At 37.6% G+C, this 24566-nt stretch overlaps 2 protein-coding genes across 4 annotated transcripts in view; one reads left to right on the top strand and one right to left on the bottom strand.

The window, feature by feature from the left end:
• Positions 1–24566, bottom strand: part of LOC149846992 (histone acetyltransferase of the MYST family 1-like) — a 62859-nt gene that overhangs the window by 17250 nt on the left and 21043 nt on the right. For all 3 annotated transcript variants that reach the window (XM_089996730.1, XM_089996731.1, XM_089996732.1), the window contains one exon: positions 7846–7939. In XM_089996730.1, the coding sequence (XP_089852856.1) occupies positions 7846–7939 (94 nt within the window). The remainder of the gene's footprint in view (positions 1–7845; positions 7940–24566) is intronic.
• On the top strand, positions 16413–18823 carry LOC149846993 (uncharacterized). Its single transcript, XM_089997130.1, has 3 exons — positions 16413–16746; positions 17831–18093; positions 18212–18823. The coding sequence occupies exons 1-3, from the start codon at positions 16413–16415 to the stop codon at positions 18605–18607; spliced, it is 993 nt and encodes a 330-aa protein (XP_089853256.1). The 3' UTR covers positions 18608–18823.

The raw sequence follows: 24566 nt of genomic DNA, 5'->3' as shown, positions 1-24566 counted from the left end.
GCTCATGAAGTGCTCAACATGCCTGTTTAGAGTTTCACTAAGAAACTCAGAAATTCTAAAACTTAAAAAAAAAGTCTTATAACAAAAAGACCCATTATAGCAGTGATGCCTCTACACTCATAAGTATAGAGGCAACATGTTCAAATACCACCGTTCCCTATTATTTCAAGTAGAAAAAACATTTTTTTATTGAGAATGGTGACTTAAGCTTAATTGAGGAGCCCAACTCAAGTATGAACATCTATTTTCAAGATTCCAAAGCTCAAATAAAGTCCAAGCAGGGTAAACATTAATTTTTAAACTTGAATAATCTCGGCTTGAGCTGCATACAGCTCATGTGAAACCTCAATGATGCTTTATTTCCAAAGACATGGTTAGATTAAAATTTTTTAATTGCTTTATAATCCGGCAACCTATGTAACACGGACTCTTCTAACAGGGCACCGAGACACAGCTTCCTTTGTGTCAGGTGAAGTCAACCACACTGAGGTCCATTTCTGTCTAAAAGTAGATTCAGTTAAAGTGCCGCATCTCCGCATCCGCATCCGCACCTATGTGACATAGCCGGCAACTAAGTAGTTGTTATTGCAATGTTCTTATAAACATCTGAGAATAAAAAATATCATCATTTATGTGTTCATTATCTATTATATATTTGTTATGTATCTCCAATACCTCCATTATCAGTTTTCTTTTCCACTTTTTGAAAATTTTATTTTATTCCCCATCTATTATTTCTAATTCAACAAACAAGATAATGGTTAAGGCAACCCCAAGCTATCTTGAAACATCATAACTTTTCTCTACTTCAGATGAAATTCCAAGTACTCATTTAAAGTAAAGTCCAATCATGTATTCCAGAGAGAGAGAGAGAGAGAGAGGCTTGGTAATGGCATGACTAATAACTCTCATGAATTGTATAAAAAAATATTTTTTATTTTAAATTATGATTCTTAGTGAACCTTTTAATAAAAACCTTTGTTATAACTTAGGACGATATAGATCATAACAATCCAACTTTTACAACAATGATCATGGTATGATCATGCTCTGTGATATTTAAAGCACACACAAAAATAGAGAACAAATAATAGAAACTTTTAAGGAAAAATGAGTTTCAGATAAATTTTAAAATGTAATAGACAACATTTTTTGCCTACACGTTATCCTCCATTATGCTCTAAAAGTGAATGACTTTTGTTTCGCAATTACATCATGATGTTTTGAAATTTTACTATGATTTGTCACACTAAATAGGACCAACTATACAAAATACATTTGTAAGAAACATAAATTTCTCAAGAAACAAGACATGACTAATATATATATATATATATATATATATATATATATATATACAGTGCTCCCGGAGCACCTACTCCCTCTTATAAACTGTTGGATCATTTCCAATCCAACGGTTTAGAAAGGGGTTAGATGTTTTGTACCTTTCTATAATTACTGAAAATAAAAAATAGTAGATGAGGAACCGCGTCCAAAGCTTTAATAGTAAATAAATTTGACTTTGGTCTCTCTCTCTCTCTCTCTCTCTCTCTCTCTCTCTCTCTCTCTCTCTCTCTCTCTCTCTCTCTTAGCTACCGTCTTTAGACTTTCTATTATTGCCAACCAGACTCCACTTCCATCGTAGTGGCATGCAGATGACATGCATGTGTGAGCATCATCCATGCATGTATGCATGAGAGAGAAAGGCAAGATTTTTTAAAGAAAAAAGTGAGAGAAGCATGTGTGTGTGAGCATGTTATGCATTCATGTCTATCATCAATTCATCTATGCATGAGAGAGAGAGAGAGATGCACACGTGTGTGATCATGCCATTCATTCAGGTACATCATCCATCATTATGAATGAGAGAGAGATGGGGATTTAACTCTATCTAAACGGTTGGAAACTGTCCCTCTCAACTCATTTACTTTTTGGGTTTCCAATAATAATGGAAAGACATGCACATTTAACTCTCCATCTAAACCACTAGATTGGAAATGATCCAACGGTTTATAAGAGGGAGTAGGTGATAGAAATTGAAGATTCCGATGTTCAATCACAAGAATAGAGAGAGAATGGGAGAGAGAACGTGTGCTGCTGAAAACCCTCAATAGGGACCTGCGCATTAGGCTTTTCATTAAGTATATGTTAATACAAATATTAGGATACCAAAATACCCTTTACACAATAGGCTTAAATACAATTGAACCATTAATAAACATGTAGCATAATGAACTTGAGTTGGGTCTGAATCTCGGATCCAAACCCAGATATGAATGACGACTTCTTTTCACCCTCCCTCAAGTTATACATAGTTTTGAACCATGAACAACTTGCCTTTTAACATCCAAAATATGTCCTTGATCAGCCCTTTTGTAAACAAGTCAGCAACTTAATCAGTAGCCCGAACAAATTCAGGTTCAATTTCCTTCTCTTCAACCTTCTGTCTTACAAAATGTTGATCTATTTCAATATGCTTGGCACGGTTGTGGTAGATGGGATTAAAGGACATGTTAATGGCACTTTGATAGTCACATAAGAGAAGGCATCGAGAGATCGATTCTCCAATCCATGTTACTTCGGATGTGGCAGCTGCCACTGATCTATATTTGGCTTTTGTGCTCGACCTGGCAATGGCCTTTTGTTTCCTACTACTCCAGGAGACTAGATTTAGACCAATGAAAACACAGTAACCTAAGACCGACCTACGCTGATCTGGATCTCCTGCCCAGTCTGCATTTATGTAAGCAAGAAGTTCGTGTGCATGATACCCATTCGTACTCTTTCTATACAGAAGACCATCTCCGATAGTTTCCTTCAAATACCGAAGAATGTGTTTAACAGCTTCCATATGCCCAACATGCGGCTCATGCATGAACTGAGATACCTGATTAACTGAGTAGACAATATCAAGCCGAGTGAAAGTGAGATATTGAAGCATCCCTACTATCCTGCGATATCCTGTAGGGTCCTCGTACAATTCTTGATCTTCGAAATTGAGTTTTTGATGGGGTACACTGGGTGTGCTTAGAGGTTTGCAATCTTTTATATTTGTCTTGCTAAGAACATCAATGGTATACTTATGTTAGGTGAGGGTCATGCCTTCAGTAGTCCTATCAACTTCAACTCCAAGAAAATACCGCAGTTTACTAAGATCCTTCATCTTAAATCCGTGGCTCAAAAGCTCTTTGACCTGCTCAATATGTTCATTAGAGTTACCTTTAATGATAATGTCATCTACATGTATCAATAACATGGCAACTATATCTTTGCATTTGAATATGAAAAGAGAATGATCAAGAAGAGATCGACTAAAACCATATTTCTATACTTCAAGAGAGAAACTGTCAAACCAAGATCGAGACACCTGCTTCAAACCATGTATAACTCTCTTTAACCGGCACATGTATTCTTTGAAGTTTCTTTCTGCATATCCAGTGGGTTGCTTCATGTACACTTCATCTTTCAGATTTTCATACAAAAATGCATTTTTGACATCCAGTTGACTAAGAGTCAATTGGTGCTCAATAGCCAATGATAATATAATTCTGATGGTGCCATTTTAACAACCGGACCGAAGGTCTCATCATAGTCTTGTCCTTGCTCCTATGTGAACCCCTTTGCAACCAGTCTAGCCTTATATCGCTCAATAGTACCATCCGGCTTGTACTTTATTTTATACACCCACTTTGACCCAACAACATTTCTATCATGTGGTCTGAGAACAATATCTCAAGTACCACATTCATGAAGAGCCTCCATTTCTTCATTCATAGCTTCGATCTACCTTTTAGAATTTGTGGCTTGATAGAATGTTGTGGGTTAATCTTCCTTACCTTAAGAGGTTAAAAAGAGTTGGAAGTCCATCGTGAAATTCTCATAACTAACCCACCTTTCAATCGAATGTCGAGAGCGAGTAGATCTTCTGGGATCAAGGGATGAAACAGGAACAAAAGAAGAATTCATCTCATGATTAGAGATAGGGGTGCCTCATTCTCTCGTCAAGAGTAAACGATGCCTTTATACCTTTCGGGTGCCAAGAGTGATTCGAATATTATGTTTTCCTAAGTCTTTTGTCCGGCATCAGACATGGTTCCCTCATTCCTTTGATCACATTCTGAAGGACAAATATCATCAGTACTAGAAAAGATATCAGAGTTCAACCAGGGGTGATAAACCTCAATTTCAAAAGAAGTGTTAACATTATGATCAAAGTTTAGTTTATCAAAAACAACATTCCTGGATATTTTGATGCGCTTACTCACGGGTCATAGCATCTATACCCTTTATAATCATCAGCATATCCCACAAATCTGCACTTCAAGGCCTTATCCTGAAACTTGCACTGCATTAAACTATCAACATGAACATAACATACACAATCGAATACACGCAAATCATGATAATTTGGATGAACTCCATACAAAGAAAAATAGGGTGATTTATCTTCCAAGATATTCATAGGCAATCAGTTTATGACATACACCGTTGAACGGAAAGCTTCTGCCCAGAAGGAAAATGGAAGATTACTATCATGCATCATGCTCATTGCACTATCGACAGCATGGTGATGCTTCCGTTCAACAATCTCATTCTGTTGAGGTGTACGAGGACAAGACACCAGCCTACTTATTCCATTAGTCTGTAGGAAATTAATAAAGTCATTTGAAGAGAATTCACCCCCTCCATCACATTGTAAACAGAGAATATTTTCAGAGAAATGATTCTTAACAAAGGAATGAAATTTCAGGAATAACTTGAAGGTTTTAGATTTGCATTTCATAAAGAATATGCATATATAGCGAGAATAGCTATCAATAAATATGAGATAATATCTAATTCCAGACATAGAGGAAACTGGAGCAGGACCCCAGACATCAGAATAGATAATTTCAAACGGCCTTGAAGCTCTTTTATTAATAGAATGAAATGGAAGAATATGATGCTTAAACTGAAGACAACTAGAACATTTTTTTTCATCGACACTTAATCTTAAACTTGACTTGGGAATAAGACTGTTTAAAACAAGCTTTCTCAACAAAATGACTGTTACAATGACTCAGACGACCATGCCAAAGATTCGACTCAATACATTCAGACAGACTAAAGACACTCTTAGGAAGTACTGAAAAGGACGGTGAAGTGAGCTTCAAGGTGGAACCAACAGGCCGAACACGAGTAGAAGGATTCTCTTGAAAGACGTACATATTGTCTTGCCGTTTTCCTTCGTGTGAAGATCCTTGACACGAACAGAAAAATGAGTAAACTCAACTGAAGCATTAGTATCATCAACAAACTTCAGAAACAATATTTTTCTTGATGTTAGAAACATGAATGACATTCAAAAGAGTGAGCGAGAATGTTGACATAGGAATAACAGAGTTTCCAATGTGAGAAATGAGGTGGTGAGATCCATCTCCGGTGACTATACTATTTCTACCAACATAAGGAACAAGAGTTAGGAGTTACCAGCATCACCAGTAACATGAGTGGCTGCACCGGAATCAACATACCAAATGTCCTAATCATTTTATTTGAAGTTTAATTCAGCTAAGGCAGACAATAACAACTCCTTGACTTCTCTGTTATTCTTCGAATTATTTATCCCCTTTATTGTCTCAGATTGCTTTCCTTTGTTTTTTGGGTTAAGCCAGCAATTAGCTTTGATATGCCCCCTTTTGTTGTATAGAAAACAAGTAGGTATTGTCCTTTGCATCTGCGAATTAGGAGGAATGTTGGGTATAGGTAGTATGCCACGACTTCCTTTTTCATTCCTTCCTTGATCGCCCTTCTCTCGAAAATCATACCTACCACGTCCTCGCCCATAAGCAACCCCTATGACAAGCACGTCTTGTGCTCCAATGTGAACATAAGTCTCTTCAGAAAATCCCTTCAAAGTCATCTTATACTGAAAAAGCTTGGCACGAAGATCTTCAAATGTAGGTAAATATGGTAAACACAATAAGGAAGTAACTATCATATGATAATCGGGTCCCAGTCCGCTCAAAGTTTTTTGCACCATATCCTTGTCACTAATTGCACAACCCACGATGGCTAATTGATCTGTAATAATCTTCATTTTGTTCAAGTATTCCATGATAGTCCTTTTTCAACATTTGAAACTCCTTTAAAAACAAAACTCTGGCCTGAGAAACTTGAGAATATGTCTGAACCAGTCGGTGTCATAATTGCATAGTTGAACAGTCATATGGGATTGCCACAAGCACCTCTTGTGACAGAGTAGAAGTGATATAGGCCTCCAATGTCTGATCTCGCTTCCAAGATGCATACTTTGGATTTCTGACATATGTAATAGAAAAGTCTCCCTTACGATTCTTGTCTTCTTGTGATATGAACTCTAGAGGGACTGGGACAAAGCCATCCAGATGTTCGAAAAGATCCTAACTTCTTATGAACGGGATGATTTTTGTCTCTTCCAGGCTAGAAAATTTGAGTTGTTCAGTTTCTCATACACGAGTTGACTGAGAAAGCTTGAGGAAAGACCAGATAAATGAGAAAATGAATCCATATTCTAGAGAAGAAGAAAATCGAAAGCAAGAAAGGATGAGAAACAAAGGAGAAAAATGACTTTAGAACAAAGACGCAGTGGCAAGTAAAATCTGTTGGGTTCAAAAGTGATTCATAATATAAATTAGATTTCAAATAAATCCTACTGCCTTTTTTATATTCCAGACAGTCTGCAGACCAAAGGCAGTAAACCAGATTTTACCATAAAATCTGTTCTGAACGAAATTCAACCAGTATTGAGCACGTCACTTTGAAAATGACTATAATGGAAGAAAAGGTAAATCCAAGAAGTTGATCAGCAAAGAGGATATCGATTAATCAAAGAGGAGAGGAGATCACGTCCAGATCAAAGTCTGATTTTGCATCTATTTTGGAAATCAGGAGAAAGGACTTTGACGTGATCCTTTTCAATTTTGGAATCACACCTAGATCAAAATCTGATCTCACGTGATTATTCACGTTCAGATCAGAAAAGACAAACAAGAAGAGAACAGAAAATCAAAGGGAAGAAAAAGAAAGCACGTCAACGAAAACAAATCCAAGATTTGATTTGAAAACAAAGGAATGAAAGAAAAGGTTGATAAAATCGATAAGAAGAAAGAACACAGGAAGAAGAGACGAGATTAGATAGGGAACTACCTTAAAATGAGACAGAAAACTCGATTTGATGATCACAAGGAGATCAGATCTTCAAGACTGGATTTGTTGCTCTGATACCATGATAGAAATTGAAGATTCTGATGTTCAATCACAAGAATAGAGAGAGAATGGGAGAGAGAACGTGAACGTGTGTTGTTGAAAATCCTCAATAGGGATCTGCGCAGTAGGCTTTTCATTAAGTATATGCTAATACAAATATTAGGGTACCAAAATACCCTTTACACAACAGGCCTAAATACAATTGAACCATTAATAAACATGTGGCATAATGAACTTGAATTGGGTCTGGATCTCGGATCCAAACCCATATATGAATGATGACTTCTTTTCAGTAGGTACTCCGAGAGCACCATATCATTACTATATATATATATATATATATATAAAGAACACAAGGAAAAAAACATGTTACCTACACTGAGTTGAATAATGAGGAAAAACTCCTGAAAACCACAAAGAACAAAATTTTCCTAAGGAGAACGAGACATATCATACATTATAAACCCATAAAGAAAATCAAACAAATAATATAACTATGAATAAAATCAGTAACTAAACAACAATATTCTAATATGACATAAGTCATAAATCATCATCATTCATTTTTGCTTGAACAAGCAACAAGAAAATAAAGAGAGAAAATGACTGTCAACTTACAGAATGCAATAAGAAACTTTCCATATCCTTTTCTTTGGTAAGGAGGAAGAGTGAGTATACATGCTAAATTATAAGATTCTTCTGAATGTTTTTCCTGAGTCATAAGAAAAATAGTCAGCCATGGAAACCAATAAACAACAAGAACAAGTGAAAAAAGTCAAATTGCAAAGTCAATGGAGTGGAAATTACAAAACTGCAAAAACTAGAAACTTCAAGTACAGCTAAAATTTCCAGTTATTGAGGTTTAGAAATGCTTAACAATGTCAATCAGTATAAAACATTTGGAGGTGCCAAACTTACCTCAGTTTTATTTTCAATAACATACTGTGTTTTTTATGCCCATTAAAGTGCAGTAAATAGCAAGTAGTTCTTTATTGGATGAGTCAGTCATTTATTGATGTGTTTTCAAGGTTTAAAAAAAAGAGAAATGAAGGGGAAAAAAACTCATCTTTTGTGTATGAAAGAGCTATACGAAACCCCAATCATGGACAATTTTCTTGCTACAGAGACATTTAAAAGTTCCTTAAAAACACTAAAAATTAGACCATGAAACAGTTGCATGACTTCAATTTTGCAGTCAAAAAGCAAAATAGAAAGTGGCATATGCAGCCCGCCCAGAAAAATCATAATGATGTTGACTCAAATCAAGAATGCCTGGGATCTGACCAAAACATCATCTCAAATAAAGAATGCCTGACACCTGCGAAAAACTATCCATAGGAAAGTAGCCAGTAACACAGTATATGTTCTTAGAGTTAAGGAGAGAGATGGAGAGGTTGGAAATGATGGTTAGGGAACTGGGAAGGATGAGAAGGGTTGTTGGAAAGGGATTCTCTCAACCAAATTGGTCAGAAAGCCAATCTCTAGTAGTTTCATAATTCCATTAAGGAGAGATTAGAATGACCATAATACACCCAATAACAGCCCAGAAACTACCCTTATGTACATTGCCCAACTAGCTCTTAGGCTTACATGCAATTCCCCATACAAGTCCCATACAAGTCATTCCCTTAAGAGCCCAACCCATGGCCTGGTCGAAAATTTCTATAATATTGCAACCATGTTGGATGGCTATAGATGATGCATGAGCTGAGATGTGAGCCAACATAAAAGAAATTAGGAATATGAATGATAGAAAAAGGGAACAACAAGCAATAACATAGTTCCAAGCATTGGCCGCACAACCAAATGATGAAGATGATGAGCCACAAGACCCACAACAAGATGTCATCTCTGACATAGAACTAGGAATGTTTGATGATGAAGATGACTAATGAGCTTTTTTGTCTTGTCATAAAACTTTTATGCTATGTCACATGGGTGCGGGTGCGGGTGTGGCGCAATTTCAAAAATTTTGGACACAGGGACTCGGCTATATATATTTAAATGTTTTTAAAAATATATATATAATTATATATATAACAATAAATTAACTGAGGCAGGGGGCAGCCCCCCGCCGAAAAATACATCTGAGGCAGGGGAGCCCCCTGCCGGAAAATAAAGTACGGCAGGGGGGCGGAAAAAAAGAACGAGGTAGGGGGTCCGCCCCTTGCTGGAAAATAAGAACGAGGCAGAGGGCAGCCTCCTGCTGAAAAATACATTTGAGGTAGGGGCGCCCCCTGTCGAAAAATAAAGTATGGCAGGGGCCTCCGCCCCCTGCAGGAAAACAAGAAGGAAGGGGGCAGCCCCCTGCCGGAAAACAAGGAGGAAGGGGGAACCCCCTGCCGGACAAAGAGGAAGAAGAACAGAAGAGGGAGGAGGCAAATATGAGACCCGTGGCTGGGGAAGAGGGCGGTTGGCGTCGCCTGCGGCTACGGTCGCCGAGGTCTGGGTCGCTGGCATGACTGCAGAGGATGAAGACCGGACGACTGTGGGGGGGGGGGGCGGGGGGCGAGGCAAAGATCGACAGGGTGAGCCCCTCCCCTTGTCGTAAACCCCTCTTTAGGGTTTGGCCCCGATGTATGTAACATTTTGGATCTAGGTTAGGTATGGATCTGAACCCGACCCGAATCCAAAATGAGTTTGAAAATGGACCTTTATAGACTCAGTCAAAGTTGACAGAGTCTATAAAGTGGACAGACTCGGCCTAGGTGTGTTGATCAAGTCTGACACCTGTTGACTGAGTCTGCCCCGTGTTCGAAGCCGCACCCGTGTTGGGGCGTGTCGACGCGGGTGCGTCGCCTCCCTAGCCGAGACTATGTGACAGAGCTTTTATGTAATGAAATCTTGTGGCATCTATATTATGACTTTATATAGTAAACTTTATGGGATGTTAATGACATATCTATACTTAGTTGATCTTAAAGCTTAAATTTATTTTTTACTTGTATTCTATGTTTTTTTGGATTTTTTAATTATTTTATTTTAAATGCATTTTTCACAATACGATATAGTACTTATCTTATTTTGAGCTTGACCAATAAGGGTTACGAGATGCTTTTTACAACTTTGCCACCATGCACTACAGACCTTTGCCAATTTTCTTGTAAATAGTCGATTGGCTTGCAATCTCATGCACTTCAAAGATTTTAGAACCATACTCCTTTTCTTTTCTTAAGGTCAAGAAAACCTTTTTAGAAAGGTATTTAATAAAGTAGTAAAATACCACAGAATGCTCACATGCAACAAAAGTGTTAGTATCCAATACTCTTTTCACTTTATTTCCCTATAAACAACAAATGGCCTTGCAAATTCATGCATATCATACAAATGTACTACTTTGTAAGCAATACACATAGTATAAAGTGTTTCATGCAACATGTAAGTAGATTGTCTACAAAGCATTCAAAACTACTAATGCTTGAAGAATCGTAATTGAGTTCTTCAAATACCCAATAATTATCCATGTTTACGAAACTCACTCATTGCACACCAAATCAAAGGCACCCAAAAAAATTCATTACATCCTAAGTAGCCAAAAGCAAAGACTAGTCGGCCAGTCACCTTAGACATAGGTCCAGCACCTAGTCTACAACAACTAGGATCCGTTTTGGCCCCCGCTGACTAGGCATCACCTAGGTCACTGAATCGGCGACTAGGTTATCCTCACAAAGGCAAGGGGTCAACCTAGTAATAATTTGTTTAGGTTAAAAGGAATACAAAAGGGGGGGAGGGGGAGTTAAAACCCTAACTGTCCCCCTTTTTCCCTCTCTCTCGTCAAAGAAGGAAGTGTTTGCTCTCGCTCTCTCGCCCCTTTTTCTTCTTCTTCTCTACCACTTGCATCTTTTTTCCCTTCTTTTCCCTTATTCTTATTCCCTCTCCACTTCCCCCTCTTCTTCTCACCCATTCTCTTCTTCATCCTATTGTTCTTTTTTATAGAATAAACTATCATAGGGACTCGGCCAACCGGGTGTCGCACCCGCGTCGATGCGACGCGATGCGGGTGCACGTGCGGGTGAGGCACCCGGTGCGGTCAACCTGACCCTGGGTGCGGTCAATGCACCCAAGGTCATTTATGTCCAACTTTTGGACTTTATATATATATATATATATATATATATATATATATATTTTTTTTTTTTGCCGCACCTCCTCACCCAAGTTTTTTCAAAGTGCTGCACCCGCACCCAAGTGACAGAGAGAATAAATTTTCATTGATTTGATTACATACCTATTTCATATTGTAACCTTTAATTCATATAGTCGAGTGGTGGAACGATATGGTGTTGGATGGGAGCAATTGCAGAACTTTGTTATTTGAGTCCATGTCATTCTCCATCTATTTCTACCACTTTTCTTGTTGAGGTTGTTGAGAGTTAGAATAACTTGAAAAAAGGAGAAGATTGCAGCAATGCAAAGAAGAATAACTGCCACATTGTTCCAAACTCTAAAGATGATGACAATGATTCACCACGTTGAACTCGATTGACTTCATATATCAAAAATAGATGCAAAAAATATAACAAACTGGTGGTGCAACAGTTGGATGCAACAATGAGGACTTTTTGTCCTGATTCTTGGCATATGTAGTTTCATTCTAGGATCTTTATAGTTTAGAGATGAAGATTAGCATATGAGATTTTTGTTTGTTGTGATGTTTTTAGTTAACATGTGATAAAATCCTGTAGAAATCGAGAAGGGGAGAAGAGAGAGAGAGAGCTCCGATTTTTGTTGAGAATCGGCAGCCACAATTACACTTGGTGAATGCACTAAAACATCATTAAGGTAAATAGGTTTCACAATTCTTTTACATGGACAAAACTTCCCTAGGTTAGTAATGTATATTACATTACAATATAACATACACGTGAACCATATGGGTCCTCTACAGGATCCATATCCGACCCATATTCTAATACCCTCCCTCAAGTTGTGCATGGGAGTGAACCATGTGCAACTTGTTCTTCAGATACCTGAAACGGTTACTTGTGAGACCTTTTGTGAACATATCAGCGACTTGGTCTTCTGAAAACACATAAACCGGTTCAATCTCTTTATTTGTTATCTTTTGTCTGATGAAATGTTGGTCAATCTCAATATGCTTGGTCTGACTGTGATGAACGGGATTGAACGCAATTTGTATAGCACTTCTATTATCACACATGAGAGTCGAACTTGAGATACTCTCTCCCATCGTTGTAAGTAAATGTCTAATTCAGGTCACTTCTGCTGTGGTAGCTGTCATAGATCTATATTCTGCCTCTGTGCTAGATCTTACCACAGCTTTTTGTTTTCTGCTACTCCATGAGATAAGATTACTTCTAATGAAAACACAGTATCCTGAAACAGACCTCCTTTCGTCTGGGTCTCCTGCCCAGTCTGCATTTGTATAGGCCAATATGTCATGTTTCGGTGTTACCCATGAAGATTGTACATTTGTGAGTCCATCACCCATCGTGCCTTTTAGATAGCGAAGAATACGTTTGACGGCATCCATGTGACCAGTCTTTGGTTCATGCATGAACTGAGATATTTGATTTACAGAATATACAATCTCTGGTCTAGTAAAGGTGAGGTATTGTAACATGCCCACTAAACTGCGATACTTGCTTGCATCAGGATATAACTCACCATCACAGATACTGAGTTTTTGATTGACAACACTGGGTGTAGGCACAGGTTTGCAATCTGTCATTCCTGCTTTGGCTAGAAGATCAAGAGTGTATTTGTGTTGAGTCAATGACATTTTTTTATTATGTCTGTCTACCTCTACACCAAGAAAATATCTCAGTTCTCTAAGATCTTTCATCTTGAATCGCATACTTAGTAAAGCTTTAATTCGTTGAATATGGTCTGGAGCATTACCATTGATCACTATATCATCAACATATATAAGTAAGAAAACCATAGTGGTTCCATCTCTGTACATGAATAGAGAATGATCTAGTTGGGAACGAATGAAACCGTGGTTCTGAATCGCTAAGGAGAAGCTTTCAAACCATGACATGGAGGCTTGCTTTAAACCATACAGTGCTCTGGTTAATTTGCATACATATTCTTTTGGGTCTCCCTCTGCATAACCTTGAGGTTGCTCCATGTAGACCTCTTCTTTTAAATCTCCATGAAGGAATGCATTTTTAACATCAAGCTGACTAAGGGTCCACCCATGTTCAATAGCCAGGCCAAGGATAATACGAATAGTCCCCATTTTCAGCAATGGATTGAAAGTCTCATCATAATATTGACCGTACTCTTGAGTGAATCCTTTGGCAGCAAGACGTGCCTTGTATCGTTCAATGCTATCGTCCGGTTTATACTTAATCTTATAGACCCATTTTGAGCCAACAACATTTTCATCTAGGGGACGGCCAACTATCTCCCATGTTTGACACTCATGGAGTGCTTCGATCTCCTAATTCATCGCTTCAATCCATTTGTTAGATTGAACAGCTTGACAAAACCCAAGTGGTTCCTCGTGTTTTTCAATCTTGAATAGAAAAATCTGAAAATCCATAGAGAAGTTATCATAACTCACCCATTTTTCAATAGGGTGCTTTATCATGCCTGATCTTCTTGGTGCGTCTTTGTTGCTTGACAATGCCATGTGTTCTCCAACAGGTGCATCTGTTGGATTTCTGGGTCTCCTGGTATAGACATTTCCTTTGTATCTCAGACATTCTGTTTTCGATATCTTATCTGAAGTCGTCTCATTATATATGCTTTCAGGAGCCAAAGTGGTATGTTCAACAGCATGTGAAATAAGTTCAGCACTGAGCTATGGATCATACAAATTATCAGCTGCAACACCATGTTCACGATTGTGATTTGCTTTATTTTTCAGAAAACTATTTTCATTAAAAACAACGTTTCTGGAAATTATGATCTTTTTATTGGCAGGGTCATAGCACATGTAACCCTTGTGTTCATCTGCATAACCTACAAATTGGCATAGAGGCTTTGTCCTGAAATTTAGTTTTCATGGATTTGTCAATATATACATAACATGTGCATCCAAAAACGCGTAACTCATCATCATCAGGATGTACACAAAAGAGAACATAATAGGGAGACTGGTTTTTAAGGATAAGCAAAGGAAGACGCTTTATCACATGAGTGGCAGTGTGAAAAGCTTTTGTCCAAAGACTAATGGGAAAGTTACAACCATGCATCATACTCATTGCACTTTCCACGATATGTCTGTGTTTACGCTCAGCAATTCCATTTTTGTTCTGGAGTGTAAGGGCAAGAAACTCTACGATGTATCCCATTATTTTGGGGAAAATCTAAAAATTCTTTGGAAGAATACTCACCACCTCCGACCAACGTTTAAAAACTCGCCGAGTCAACTCGTTGACTCGACTGACTCGGCTCGGCTCGGCCCTCCAGCGAGTCAACACGGCTAGGCATACTCGGATTGCCAAGACTCGGGCTTGACTCGGGCCGGACTCGGGATGACTCGGGCTGACTCGGCCGAGTCACGAGTCATGGCGTACTCGGGCGAGTTCTGCCACCTTTGCCTTGACAAAACTCGCTGGAAGGATCGCTCTGACTCGGGCGGCTCGGGCCGAGTCCCGAGTCACTGAAGACCCGCTGGTTTAGTGAAAATGGCATTTTTGAAATTAAAAAAACTTTACCTTTTAACAAAAACACTTAAAGGACTTTAGGGTTTTCGACTCTTCAGTTTTCAAGCACTGTCTCGACTGAAGAGAGGAGAAGCCGAGGTCTTCGACTCTTCAGTTTTCAGCCATCCGACGATAGCTCTGGCATGAACAGCGACGCCGGCATTGATTTTCTGGCGTGAACAGCGACGCCGGCATTGATTTTCTGGCGTTAACAGTAACAGCGACGCCGTGCGTTTTTCCGGCACGATTTTCCGACGAGATTTGTGAAGGTATGTATCGTTTTTTTTGGAACGAAGCAAGCACATCGATTAAATACATTAAGGCATCGTTGCTAATCCGACGCATCTTCTCCAGCAAAAACAGTGTGTCGCCGCGCGATATTCCGGCGAGATTTTCCGGCACAATTTTCCGACGAGATTTGTGAAGGTATGTATCGTTATTTTTTTTGGGAACGAAGCAAACACATCGACGGTGAAGTGTGAACAGTAAGGCGTCGTTGCAAATCCGACGCATCTTCTCTAGCAAAAACAGTGTGCCGCACGATATTCCGGCGAGATTTTCCGGCGAGTGCAGATTTTCCGGCGAGTTTTTTCGGAGAGATTTGTGAAGGTATGTATGTTGTATGTACCTGAGGCGTACGCCTCTGTACCTGAGGCGTACGCCTCAGTACCTGAGGCGTACGCTTCAGTACCATGCATTACATGGTGAGTTGCACAACATTCGTCTAAGTTTTCATTTTCGCATGTCATTTATGTTGCTTTGTATTTTCATTTTTATCCGCATTTTCCCTGCATTAATTGCTTTCTGTTTAATCTCATTGCTGAATCATTTGTTCATCCTGTATTAGAGCAGTTTCTCATATCTGCAAATTTTTTTTACCTGCATTTCAAATTTGGTGGTTTTTTTTTATTTCAGTTCATTATTTGTCGTATGTTCATTTCTGTGTATCATTAGTCTCAATCTCATTGCATTTGTTGTTTTAGTTTCGGTAATTTCATATTTTTGTTTTTTTTTTTTTTATTTGCAGTTTGTTTTCCAGAATTTTTGTTAGTTTTCATTTAACTAAGTTTATTTTTTTGTTTTGTTATTTTACTGAGTTTTGCTCTTCATTTTGCTAAGTATCATTTTTTTTACTGAACTTCCTGTCTTTCATTACATGCATTGTCTGGGTTTCAATACATTTCAATTTCTGTTTTGTTAATTCTTTGTTTTGTTTTTACTGATTTTTCTGTTTTTTAATTTCTTTTTAATTTCCTATGTGTTAATTTCTTGAATTTCCTGTATTCTTCCTCCATAATTTCCTGTTTTGTTTTTTTCTCTGATCTCGCCGCAATATCATCTAAATGTCCTATGTGTAACTGTAACCCTTTGTTCTTCTAGCAGTTCTTCTTGTCTATCTTAAAAGTACATGATTTCTGCAACGTGTCAGGGGAAACATGGCATGACAAGGAGTCAAGGACCCTGTGTGGAATGATGGAATCATAACTTTGTACATAATCTACTAACCGTATCATTGTTTTTAACTTTTCAAATTTAACAGTTTAGATTTATCAAATCATCAAAGAAATGTCAGAAGAAGGATCTTCAAGGACTCCAACAACATTCACCAAAGGAAAGGACCCTGTGTGGGATTTTGGTTTACCACTTGATAAGAAAAAGAGGGTACAATGTACTTGGTGTACAAAACAAATGAGTGGTGGCATTAATAGACTTAAGTATCATCTTGCTGGTATTAAAGGAGAGGTGGAACCATGCGACAAAATCGAAGAATCTGTAAGAAAAAAAATTCGTAAGGATTTGGAGTCATTTAAGGAACACAAATTATATAAGAGAAATATTGTAAATGAGATTGGTTCCTTTGTTGAAGTAAATGATAATGATATGGACTTGTCAGATGAAAGTGATAAGTCTACTGAGAAAAGATATATAAAAGGGAAAAAATTGATGAATGATGCCCAAAAGCATAATCTTGATGCTTTTGTTCAAGTGAAGGCAGGGTCTCCATCAATGAAACAACTTGGAATAAGAGCAGCTTTGGATAGAAAAGCTAGAGATAGGTTATGTTCAGCTATTGCGAGAATTTTTATCATTCAGCCATTCCTTTCAACGCAGCCAATTCTCCTTATTTTACGAAGATGATTGAAGTTTGTTCCTCAGTAGGAATGGGATTGAAGCCGCCTTCTTCAGCTGAGATTTCTGGAAGATTATTACAAGAAGAAATTAAAAAAATTGATGATTATTTCAAAGAATACAAGGAGTCTTGGGCTGAAATGGGTTGTTCTATTATGGCTGATGGTTGGAAAGATGCAACACAAAGGACATTGATAAATTTTTTGGTTCATTGTCCAAGGGGTATTTACTTCTTGAAATCAGTTGATGCAACAAGTATCGTGAAGAATCGAGAAAATTTATTAAAATTATTTGATGAAGTGGTGGAAACAGTAGGTGCAAAGAATGTTGTTCAGGTATATCATTTTGTTCTTTTGTAATTTTCTATTGAACATTGCTATTTATAATTTGTCTAGTATGTTAATAATGTTTTGAAATTAAAAAATGGCAGATAATCACAGATAATGCAGCCAACTATCAAGCAGCTGGAAAGATGTTGGAGGATAGGAGGAAAACCATATTTTGGACTCCTTGTGCAGCTCATTGCATAGATCTCATGCTTGAAGATTTGTCTACGATAAAAAGCATAGCTGGATGTGTGGAAAAAGGAAAAAGGATCACGAAGTTCATCTACAATCATACTTTTGTTTTGAACCTAATGAGGACTCAATTTTCTAATAAGAAAGAAATTCTAAGACCGGTTACTACAAGATTTGCCACTAATTTTATCATGCTTCAATCTTTGCTAGAACATCGAAGTGGTCTTAGAAAAATGATGGCATCAGATGAATGGAACAATTCTAAATATTCATCATTTGCTGAGAGGAAAGAGATGGAGGATATTATATTGAATAGTAATTTTTGGAGAGTCGTAGAATCAACTGGTAAAACTATAGAACATCTGGTCAAAGTTTTGAGAATGGTTGATGGAGAAGAAAATCCTACAATGGGTTATCTTTATGAAGCTATGGATAGAGCCAAAGAGGCTATAAAAGAAATTCATGACAATGAGGAGAAAAAGTATAAACCTTATTGGAAAATAATTGACAATCGTTGGGAAAATCAACTTCATCACCCTCTTCATGCAGCAGCATACTATCTCAATCCCAAATACCACTATAGTCCACAATTTTCTAAGGTATGTATTTGTTTATATCTTTTTATTAATTATTTTAAATTTTGAATATGAACTTTCTTTTATCAATTATCAATTTAATGTATTTGACTATTTGCACTATTTCATGTAATTCACAAAGCATCCTGAAGTAAGGCGTGGTTTAATTAAATGTATTGAGAAGTTGGAGCCAAATATTTCAGCTAGAGTAAGAGCATACAAGCAACTTGAGTTATTTGAAGACGCAAGTGCAGATTTTGGTACTTCTATAGCTGTTATGACTAGAGATGAGCATAAGCCAGGTGATTTATCTTTAACATTATTGTTGTGTTGTGCAAAAGAATATTTCTTTAATCAACTTTTCATTTTTGTGTGTTTTGGCTTTATGCAGCAATGTGGTGGAAAATGCATGGAATATGTGCCCCCGATCTTCAAAAAATTGCTATTCGTATACTTAGTCAAACATGTTCTTCATCTGGATGTGAACGAAATTGGAGTACCTTTGATCAAATTCACACTAAGAGAAGAAATAGATTAGCTCAAAAGAAACTTAATGACTTAGTGTTTGTCCATTATAATTTACGTCTGAGAGAAAAGCAATTAAAGAGAACACGTCTTTACCCAATTTCTTTGGACAATATATATTTGCAAACACCAATGGATGAATGGGTCATGCAAGAAGGAGTTTTAGATGGAGATGAGGTAAAAGTTTGTTTGATATTTTAACTTGATTAATTTTTTTTTAATTTAGTTTTTTGTCTTTCTCTATTGCATGTTAACTCAAATGTGTCATATTTTATTGAATGAAGGATTTCTTAAGAGGCTTGGAGATGGAAGTTGAAAACATTGAAGAAGCTAATCTTATTGCTGATGAAGGTGGTGATGGAGTTGAAGATGAAGATGCAAGGGAAAATGCAACCACTAGTACTCCAATTCAGCCATTAATTTCTACTTCCAACTCAAGAATTGATTCAAATGAAGTTTCAAATAATAGCACTTCACCTCTATTTGAGATTTGAGCCATTGACTCTTGACTTGAGAATTGAGATATCATATTTTGAAAAAGTGGATCAATTTTGGATGTTTGAAATTTGATTTTGTCATTGTGTTATGATAATTAACTTTATACTTGGGAACTTTGTAATTTTGTTATATGGCCATGGGTCTAGTATGGTTATTGCTGAGATGCGAAAGTTGATTGCTGACATGCATTGGCAGATTGCTCAAGTATGATTATCTTTACTTTAGTTTTTACTCTTACTCTTGTAAGTTTTTAACTTAACTTTACTTTAGAGCTTGTTTCTATTGAAATATTGAATTATTGTTTTGCTTGGTTGTTCGATTTCTTGCTATTAGATGAGTAATTATAAGTTAGATATACGTTTACTTGATGTTATTTTACTTATTAATCAATTACACTAGTAATTAAGTCATTCTACAAACTGTTATATGTTTAAATGATAATTTATATAGTGTTTTTCTTTTAAAATCAAAAGTTAACAAAACCCGGTCCGAGTCACCGAGTTGACCCGCCGAGTCACGAGTCAATAAAGAACGAGTCGAGTTCCGAGTCACGGGTTTTAAAACCTTGCCTCCGACACATTGGAGAATTTGAACATTTTGGGAGAATTGAGTTTTAACATAGGCATGAAAGTGACGGAAAATAAGAAAAACCTCTTATTTGTGTTCCACAAAAAATATCAAGGTAAAACGAGAGAAACTGTCAATAAAAGATACATAATATTTACTTCCACAAGAGGAAGGATTGGGGGCTGGGCCCCAAACATCAGAACATATTATCTCAAAGGGCATGGAGGTTCTTTTATTTATTTGATAAAAACAAAGTACATGACTTTTGCAGACCTGACAACTGGGACACATTTTATCCTTCAATGAAGGTTAAACAGACTCTGAAAGAAAACCATTGGACAGTAACTTTTCAACAAAGACTTAACTACAAAGATCAAGACGAGAATGCCAGAGATCTGGCTTATTACATTTTGATATACTTAGGATGCTTTTAGAAACACGATCAGACTTGGACTTCAGGACACTGGAGGTTAGATCTTCATTGAAGACATACATGTTTTCACCTCGCTCTCCTTTAGTGAACATCTCCTTCGTTTGAAGATCCTTAACAAAGACAGAAGTAGGAATAAATTCCACAAATGAATTGGTAGAGACAACAAGCTTAGAAGCAGAGACAATATTTTTCTTTATATTTGGTGCATGAACAACATCAGACAAAGGAATAGATGATTCAGACAAAGGAACGAGGATGTTGCCTATGTTTGAAATAGGGTGACGAGTCCCATCTCCAGTTACAATATTACAAAACAACAACAACCACGCCTTCATCCCAAAACAATTGGGGTCGGCGATATGAACCAAAAAAGAAAATCATTCTGGGTCTTCCACATGAATCTTTCTCCTCCAATCATTTCTATCCAATGCCATGTCCTCGATGAGGTTCAAAGCATTCATATCATTTCCAATCATCTCCATCCAAGTCTTCCTAGACCTACACCGACCTCTTTTAACTAATATATTTTCCCATTTCTCCATCCTTATAACTGGAGCATCATTAGGCCTTCACCGAATATGTCCAAACCACCGTAAACGATTCTCTCTCATCTTATTTTCAATGGGTGCAACGCCTACCTTCTTACGTATCTCCTCGTTTTGAATCTTATCTTTTATTGTATTTCCACACATCCATCTAAGCATACGCATCTCAGCTACACTCATTTTTTGAATATGATGTCTCTTGGCAGCCCAACATTTCGTACCATATAGTAAAGCGGGCCTAATAGTCGTCCTATAAAACTTTTCCTTCAACCGCAATGGCATTCTACGATCGCACAACACTCCAGTTGCACTTTTCCATTTCATCCACCCAACCTTTATCCTATGATTTACATCTCCATCAATTTCTCCATACTTTTGAATGATAGATCCCAAATATTTGAAACAGTCATCCACCGGTATTTCTTGCTCACCAAGCTTCACTACACTCCCATCACTACTTCGTTGCTTACTAAACCGACATTCCATATATTTTGTCTTACTCTTACTCAACTTAAAACCTCTTGCTTCCAATGTCTGTCTCCATAATTCTAACTTAGCATTAACCCCAGCTTTAGACTCGTCAATCAAAACAATATCATCAACAAACAACATACACCACGGCACATTTTCTTGAATTGATCTCGTAAGCTCATCCATCACTATAGCAAATAGGAAAGGGCTTAAAACAAATCCTTGATGTAACCCAACCGTTATAGGAAAATTGGTTGTCACCCCTCCACAAGTACTAACATTGGTTAATACTACTTCATACATATCTTTAATTATACTAATGTACTTGAGAGAAACACCTTTCTTCGTTATTGTCCACCAAAGAACGTCCCTAGGTACTTTATCGTATGCCTTCTCCAAATCAATAAAAACCATATGCAAATCTTTGTTCCTCTCTCTATTTCTCTCAATAAGTTGTCTAAGAAGATGTATAGGTTCCATAGTTGATCTTTCAAGCATAAAACCAAATTGATTCTCCGATATCATGACAACCTTCCTCAACCTAGACTCAATCACCCTCTCCCAAAGTTTCATAGTATGACTCATGAGTTTTATACCACGATAGTTTGTGCAATCTTGTATATCACCCTTATTATTATATAGAGGCACCAAAGTACTCTTCCTCCACTCCTTAGGCAACTTATTTGTCCGCCAAATCTTGTTAAAAAGATTTGTCAATCATTCTAAACCTTTCTCTCCCAAGCATTTCCAAGCCTCGATAGGTATACACCATCCGGGCCAACTATCTCCTTCTTGATTTCATTTTCTTCAAAGCTTCTGCAATTTCTTTCTTTTGAATCTTGCACATGAAGTCACGATTCATCTCATGAAAAGGAATGGACAAGTCTCCAAGATCCTGAGCATGACTTCCATTAAATAGCTTATCAAAATAATCTTTTCATCTCTCCTTAATCTCCTCATCTTTGACTAAAACCCTTTGCGTTTCATCTTTGATACATCTAACCATACTCAGATCCCTCGATTTCCTATCTTTCATATTTGCAAGCCTATAAATATCCTTCTCACCCTCTTTGGTATCCAACTTGTCATAAACCTCCTTATATACCTTATTCCTCGCGTTTCGAACTACTTTTTAGCTTCCTTCCATGCTATCATATACTTCTCCAAGTTCTCATTATCACGACTCTTACTTAGATTTCTATAACACTCTCTTTTGACCTTAATAGCTAATTTGACATCCTCGTTCCACCATGATGTATCATTACCTAGCGGTGCATCTCCTTTAGACTCACCCAATACCTCCTTAGCCACATTTCTCATGCCACCCGCTATCTTATTCCACATTGATTCTGAATCTTCCTCGAGACACCAATCAGCTTCCTTAACTACCTGCTCTACAAACATTCTTTGTTTAGCTCCTTTCAGTGCCCACCACTTAATTCTAGGATTTATCTTATGTCTATCACTTTTGTGGCATTGTCTAATTCTAAGATCTAAAATTAAGACTATGTTGTGTAGCTACACTTTCTTCCGGTATAACCTTACAATCGATGAAACAACCCCTATTTCTCTTTCTAAGTAGGAAAAAATCTATCTAACTCGTATTAACCCCACTTTTAAATGTTACTAGGTGAGACTCCTTCTTCCTAAACCAAGTGTTTGCTAAGATCATATCATAGGACAAACCAAAATCTAAAATCCTTTCTCAACTTTCGTTTCTTTCTCCTATACCATAGCCTCTATGGATACTCTCAAATTCATCCCTACTAATGCCTACATATCCATTAAGGTCACCGCCGATGAAAATCTTTTCTCCATAAGATATCCCTTGTATTACTCCATCTAAATCTTCCCAAAATTGACGTTTAATGGAATCATTTAAACCTACTTGAGGTGCATAAACACTAATAATATTAATAATATCCGTACCTAATACTAATTTAATAAGTAAAATCCTATCACCCTTCCTACGGACCTCAACTATAACAATCCCTACTCCATTCTTATTTCTATTTATTCCTGTATACCAAATCTTATATCCCCAAGGTTCTATCACTTTTGCCTTCACACCTACCCATTTGGTCTCTTGTAGACATAAAATATCAATCTTTCTCCTACACATAACATCTACTAACTCTACCAACTTACCAGTTAAAGACCCTATGTTCCAAGTGGCTAACATAATTTTATGGTCTTGGACTAACTTCTTTATCCCCACCTGTCCAACAAAGTGAGGGAACCCTTGCCTATTTGACACCACACCCGGGCGCCGGTGTGACGCAGCGCTTCCGGGCGACGACCTAGCAACCCTTGCCCATTTATCACTGCCTCCGGGCCTATAGAGTACAGCGCGTCGCTCAGTAGGGAACACCCCAACGAAATTCTCATATTGGTTCATATTCATAGGGTATGACTAAGTTTTTATGTTGGTTGTCACTGGCCTACCGCAACCCTCCTCCTTTATCCGGAGTTGGGACCGGCAATGTATAACTAAACAGTTACAATATTAGATTTACCAAAATAGGGAGTCAAAGTAGAGAACTTATTTGCATTGCAGGTGACATGAGTTGTTGCCCCAGAGTCAACATACCATATTTCATCATCATTCTGTTTCAGATTCAAGTTGGCCATCGCAGATAAGAGAAGATCCTTAGTATCATCACTGACCCAAAATGTGCCTACAGTTCCTGATGTAGCAACATTTCTATTGTTTTGCGTTCTATTCTGATTTTGTGGGTTGAACCAGCAGTTGACTTTGATGTGACCTCGTTTGTTACACTGGTAGCATGTGAGAACATCCATTGAAAAACTAATAGTGGAATTTGGTGTAGGTAGTAACCCACGTCTACCCTGGATTGGAGTTCCCCTGCTTCTGCCACGTCCTCTTCGTGCACGATCAGCTATCATCCTTGTGGCAAGAACCTCATGCGTAGATGATTGTCCTGCTAAAGCATCAGATATGTTTTTCATAGTCATCTCGTACTGAAAAAGTTTGGCACATAATTCCTCAAAACTGAGCAACGTAGGTAAGCATAATAAAGAGGTAACAAGAACATGATACTCTTATCCCAGGGCATTCAGTGCCTGATACACCTTTTCTTTATCCGACACTGGAAACCCAACCATGGCTAATTGATCTGTGATGCTTTTGACTTGATTTAAGAATTCAATAATGCTCATTGCCCATTTTTTAACATCTGAAATTCACGTTTAAGAAACAACATTTTAGCCTCTGATATCTGAGAATAGGTCTGAGCTAAAGTCTCCCATAAAACTTTAGATGTGCAATCATCTGGAATGGAAATCAATACTTCTTGTGACAATGTGGAAGTGATGTACGCGACGATGGCCTGGTCGTGTTTCATCCAAGTAACAAACACAGGGTTGCGAATAATATTTGGCAATCCTCCATCCTCTTTGGTTTCGGTTGTGATAAATTCTGGAGGCATTAGAGTGGA

Source organism: Nuphar pumila, chromosome 2 (assembly GCF_984573655.1).
Source record: "Nuphar pumila chromosome 2, dmNupPumi1.hap1.1, whole genome shotgun sequence".
Classification (NCBI taxonomy): Eukaryota; Viridiplantae; Streptophyta; class Magnoliopsida; order Nymphaeales; family Nymphaeaceae; genus Nuphar; species Nuphar pumila.
Note: the sequence above shows the minus strand (reverse complement) of the source record. Positions and strands in the feature narration are given on the sequence as shown.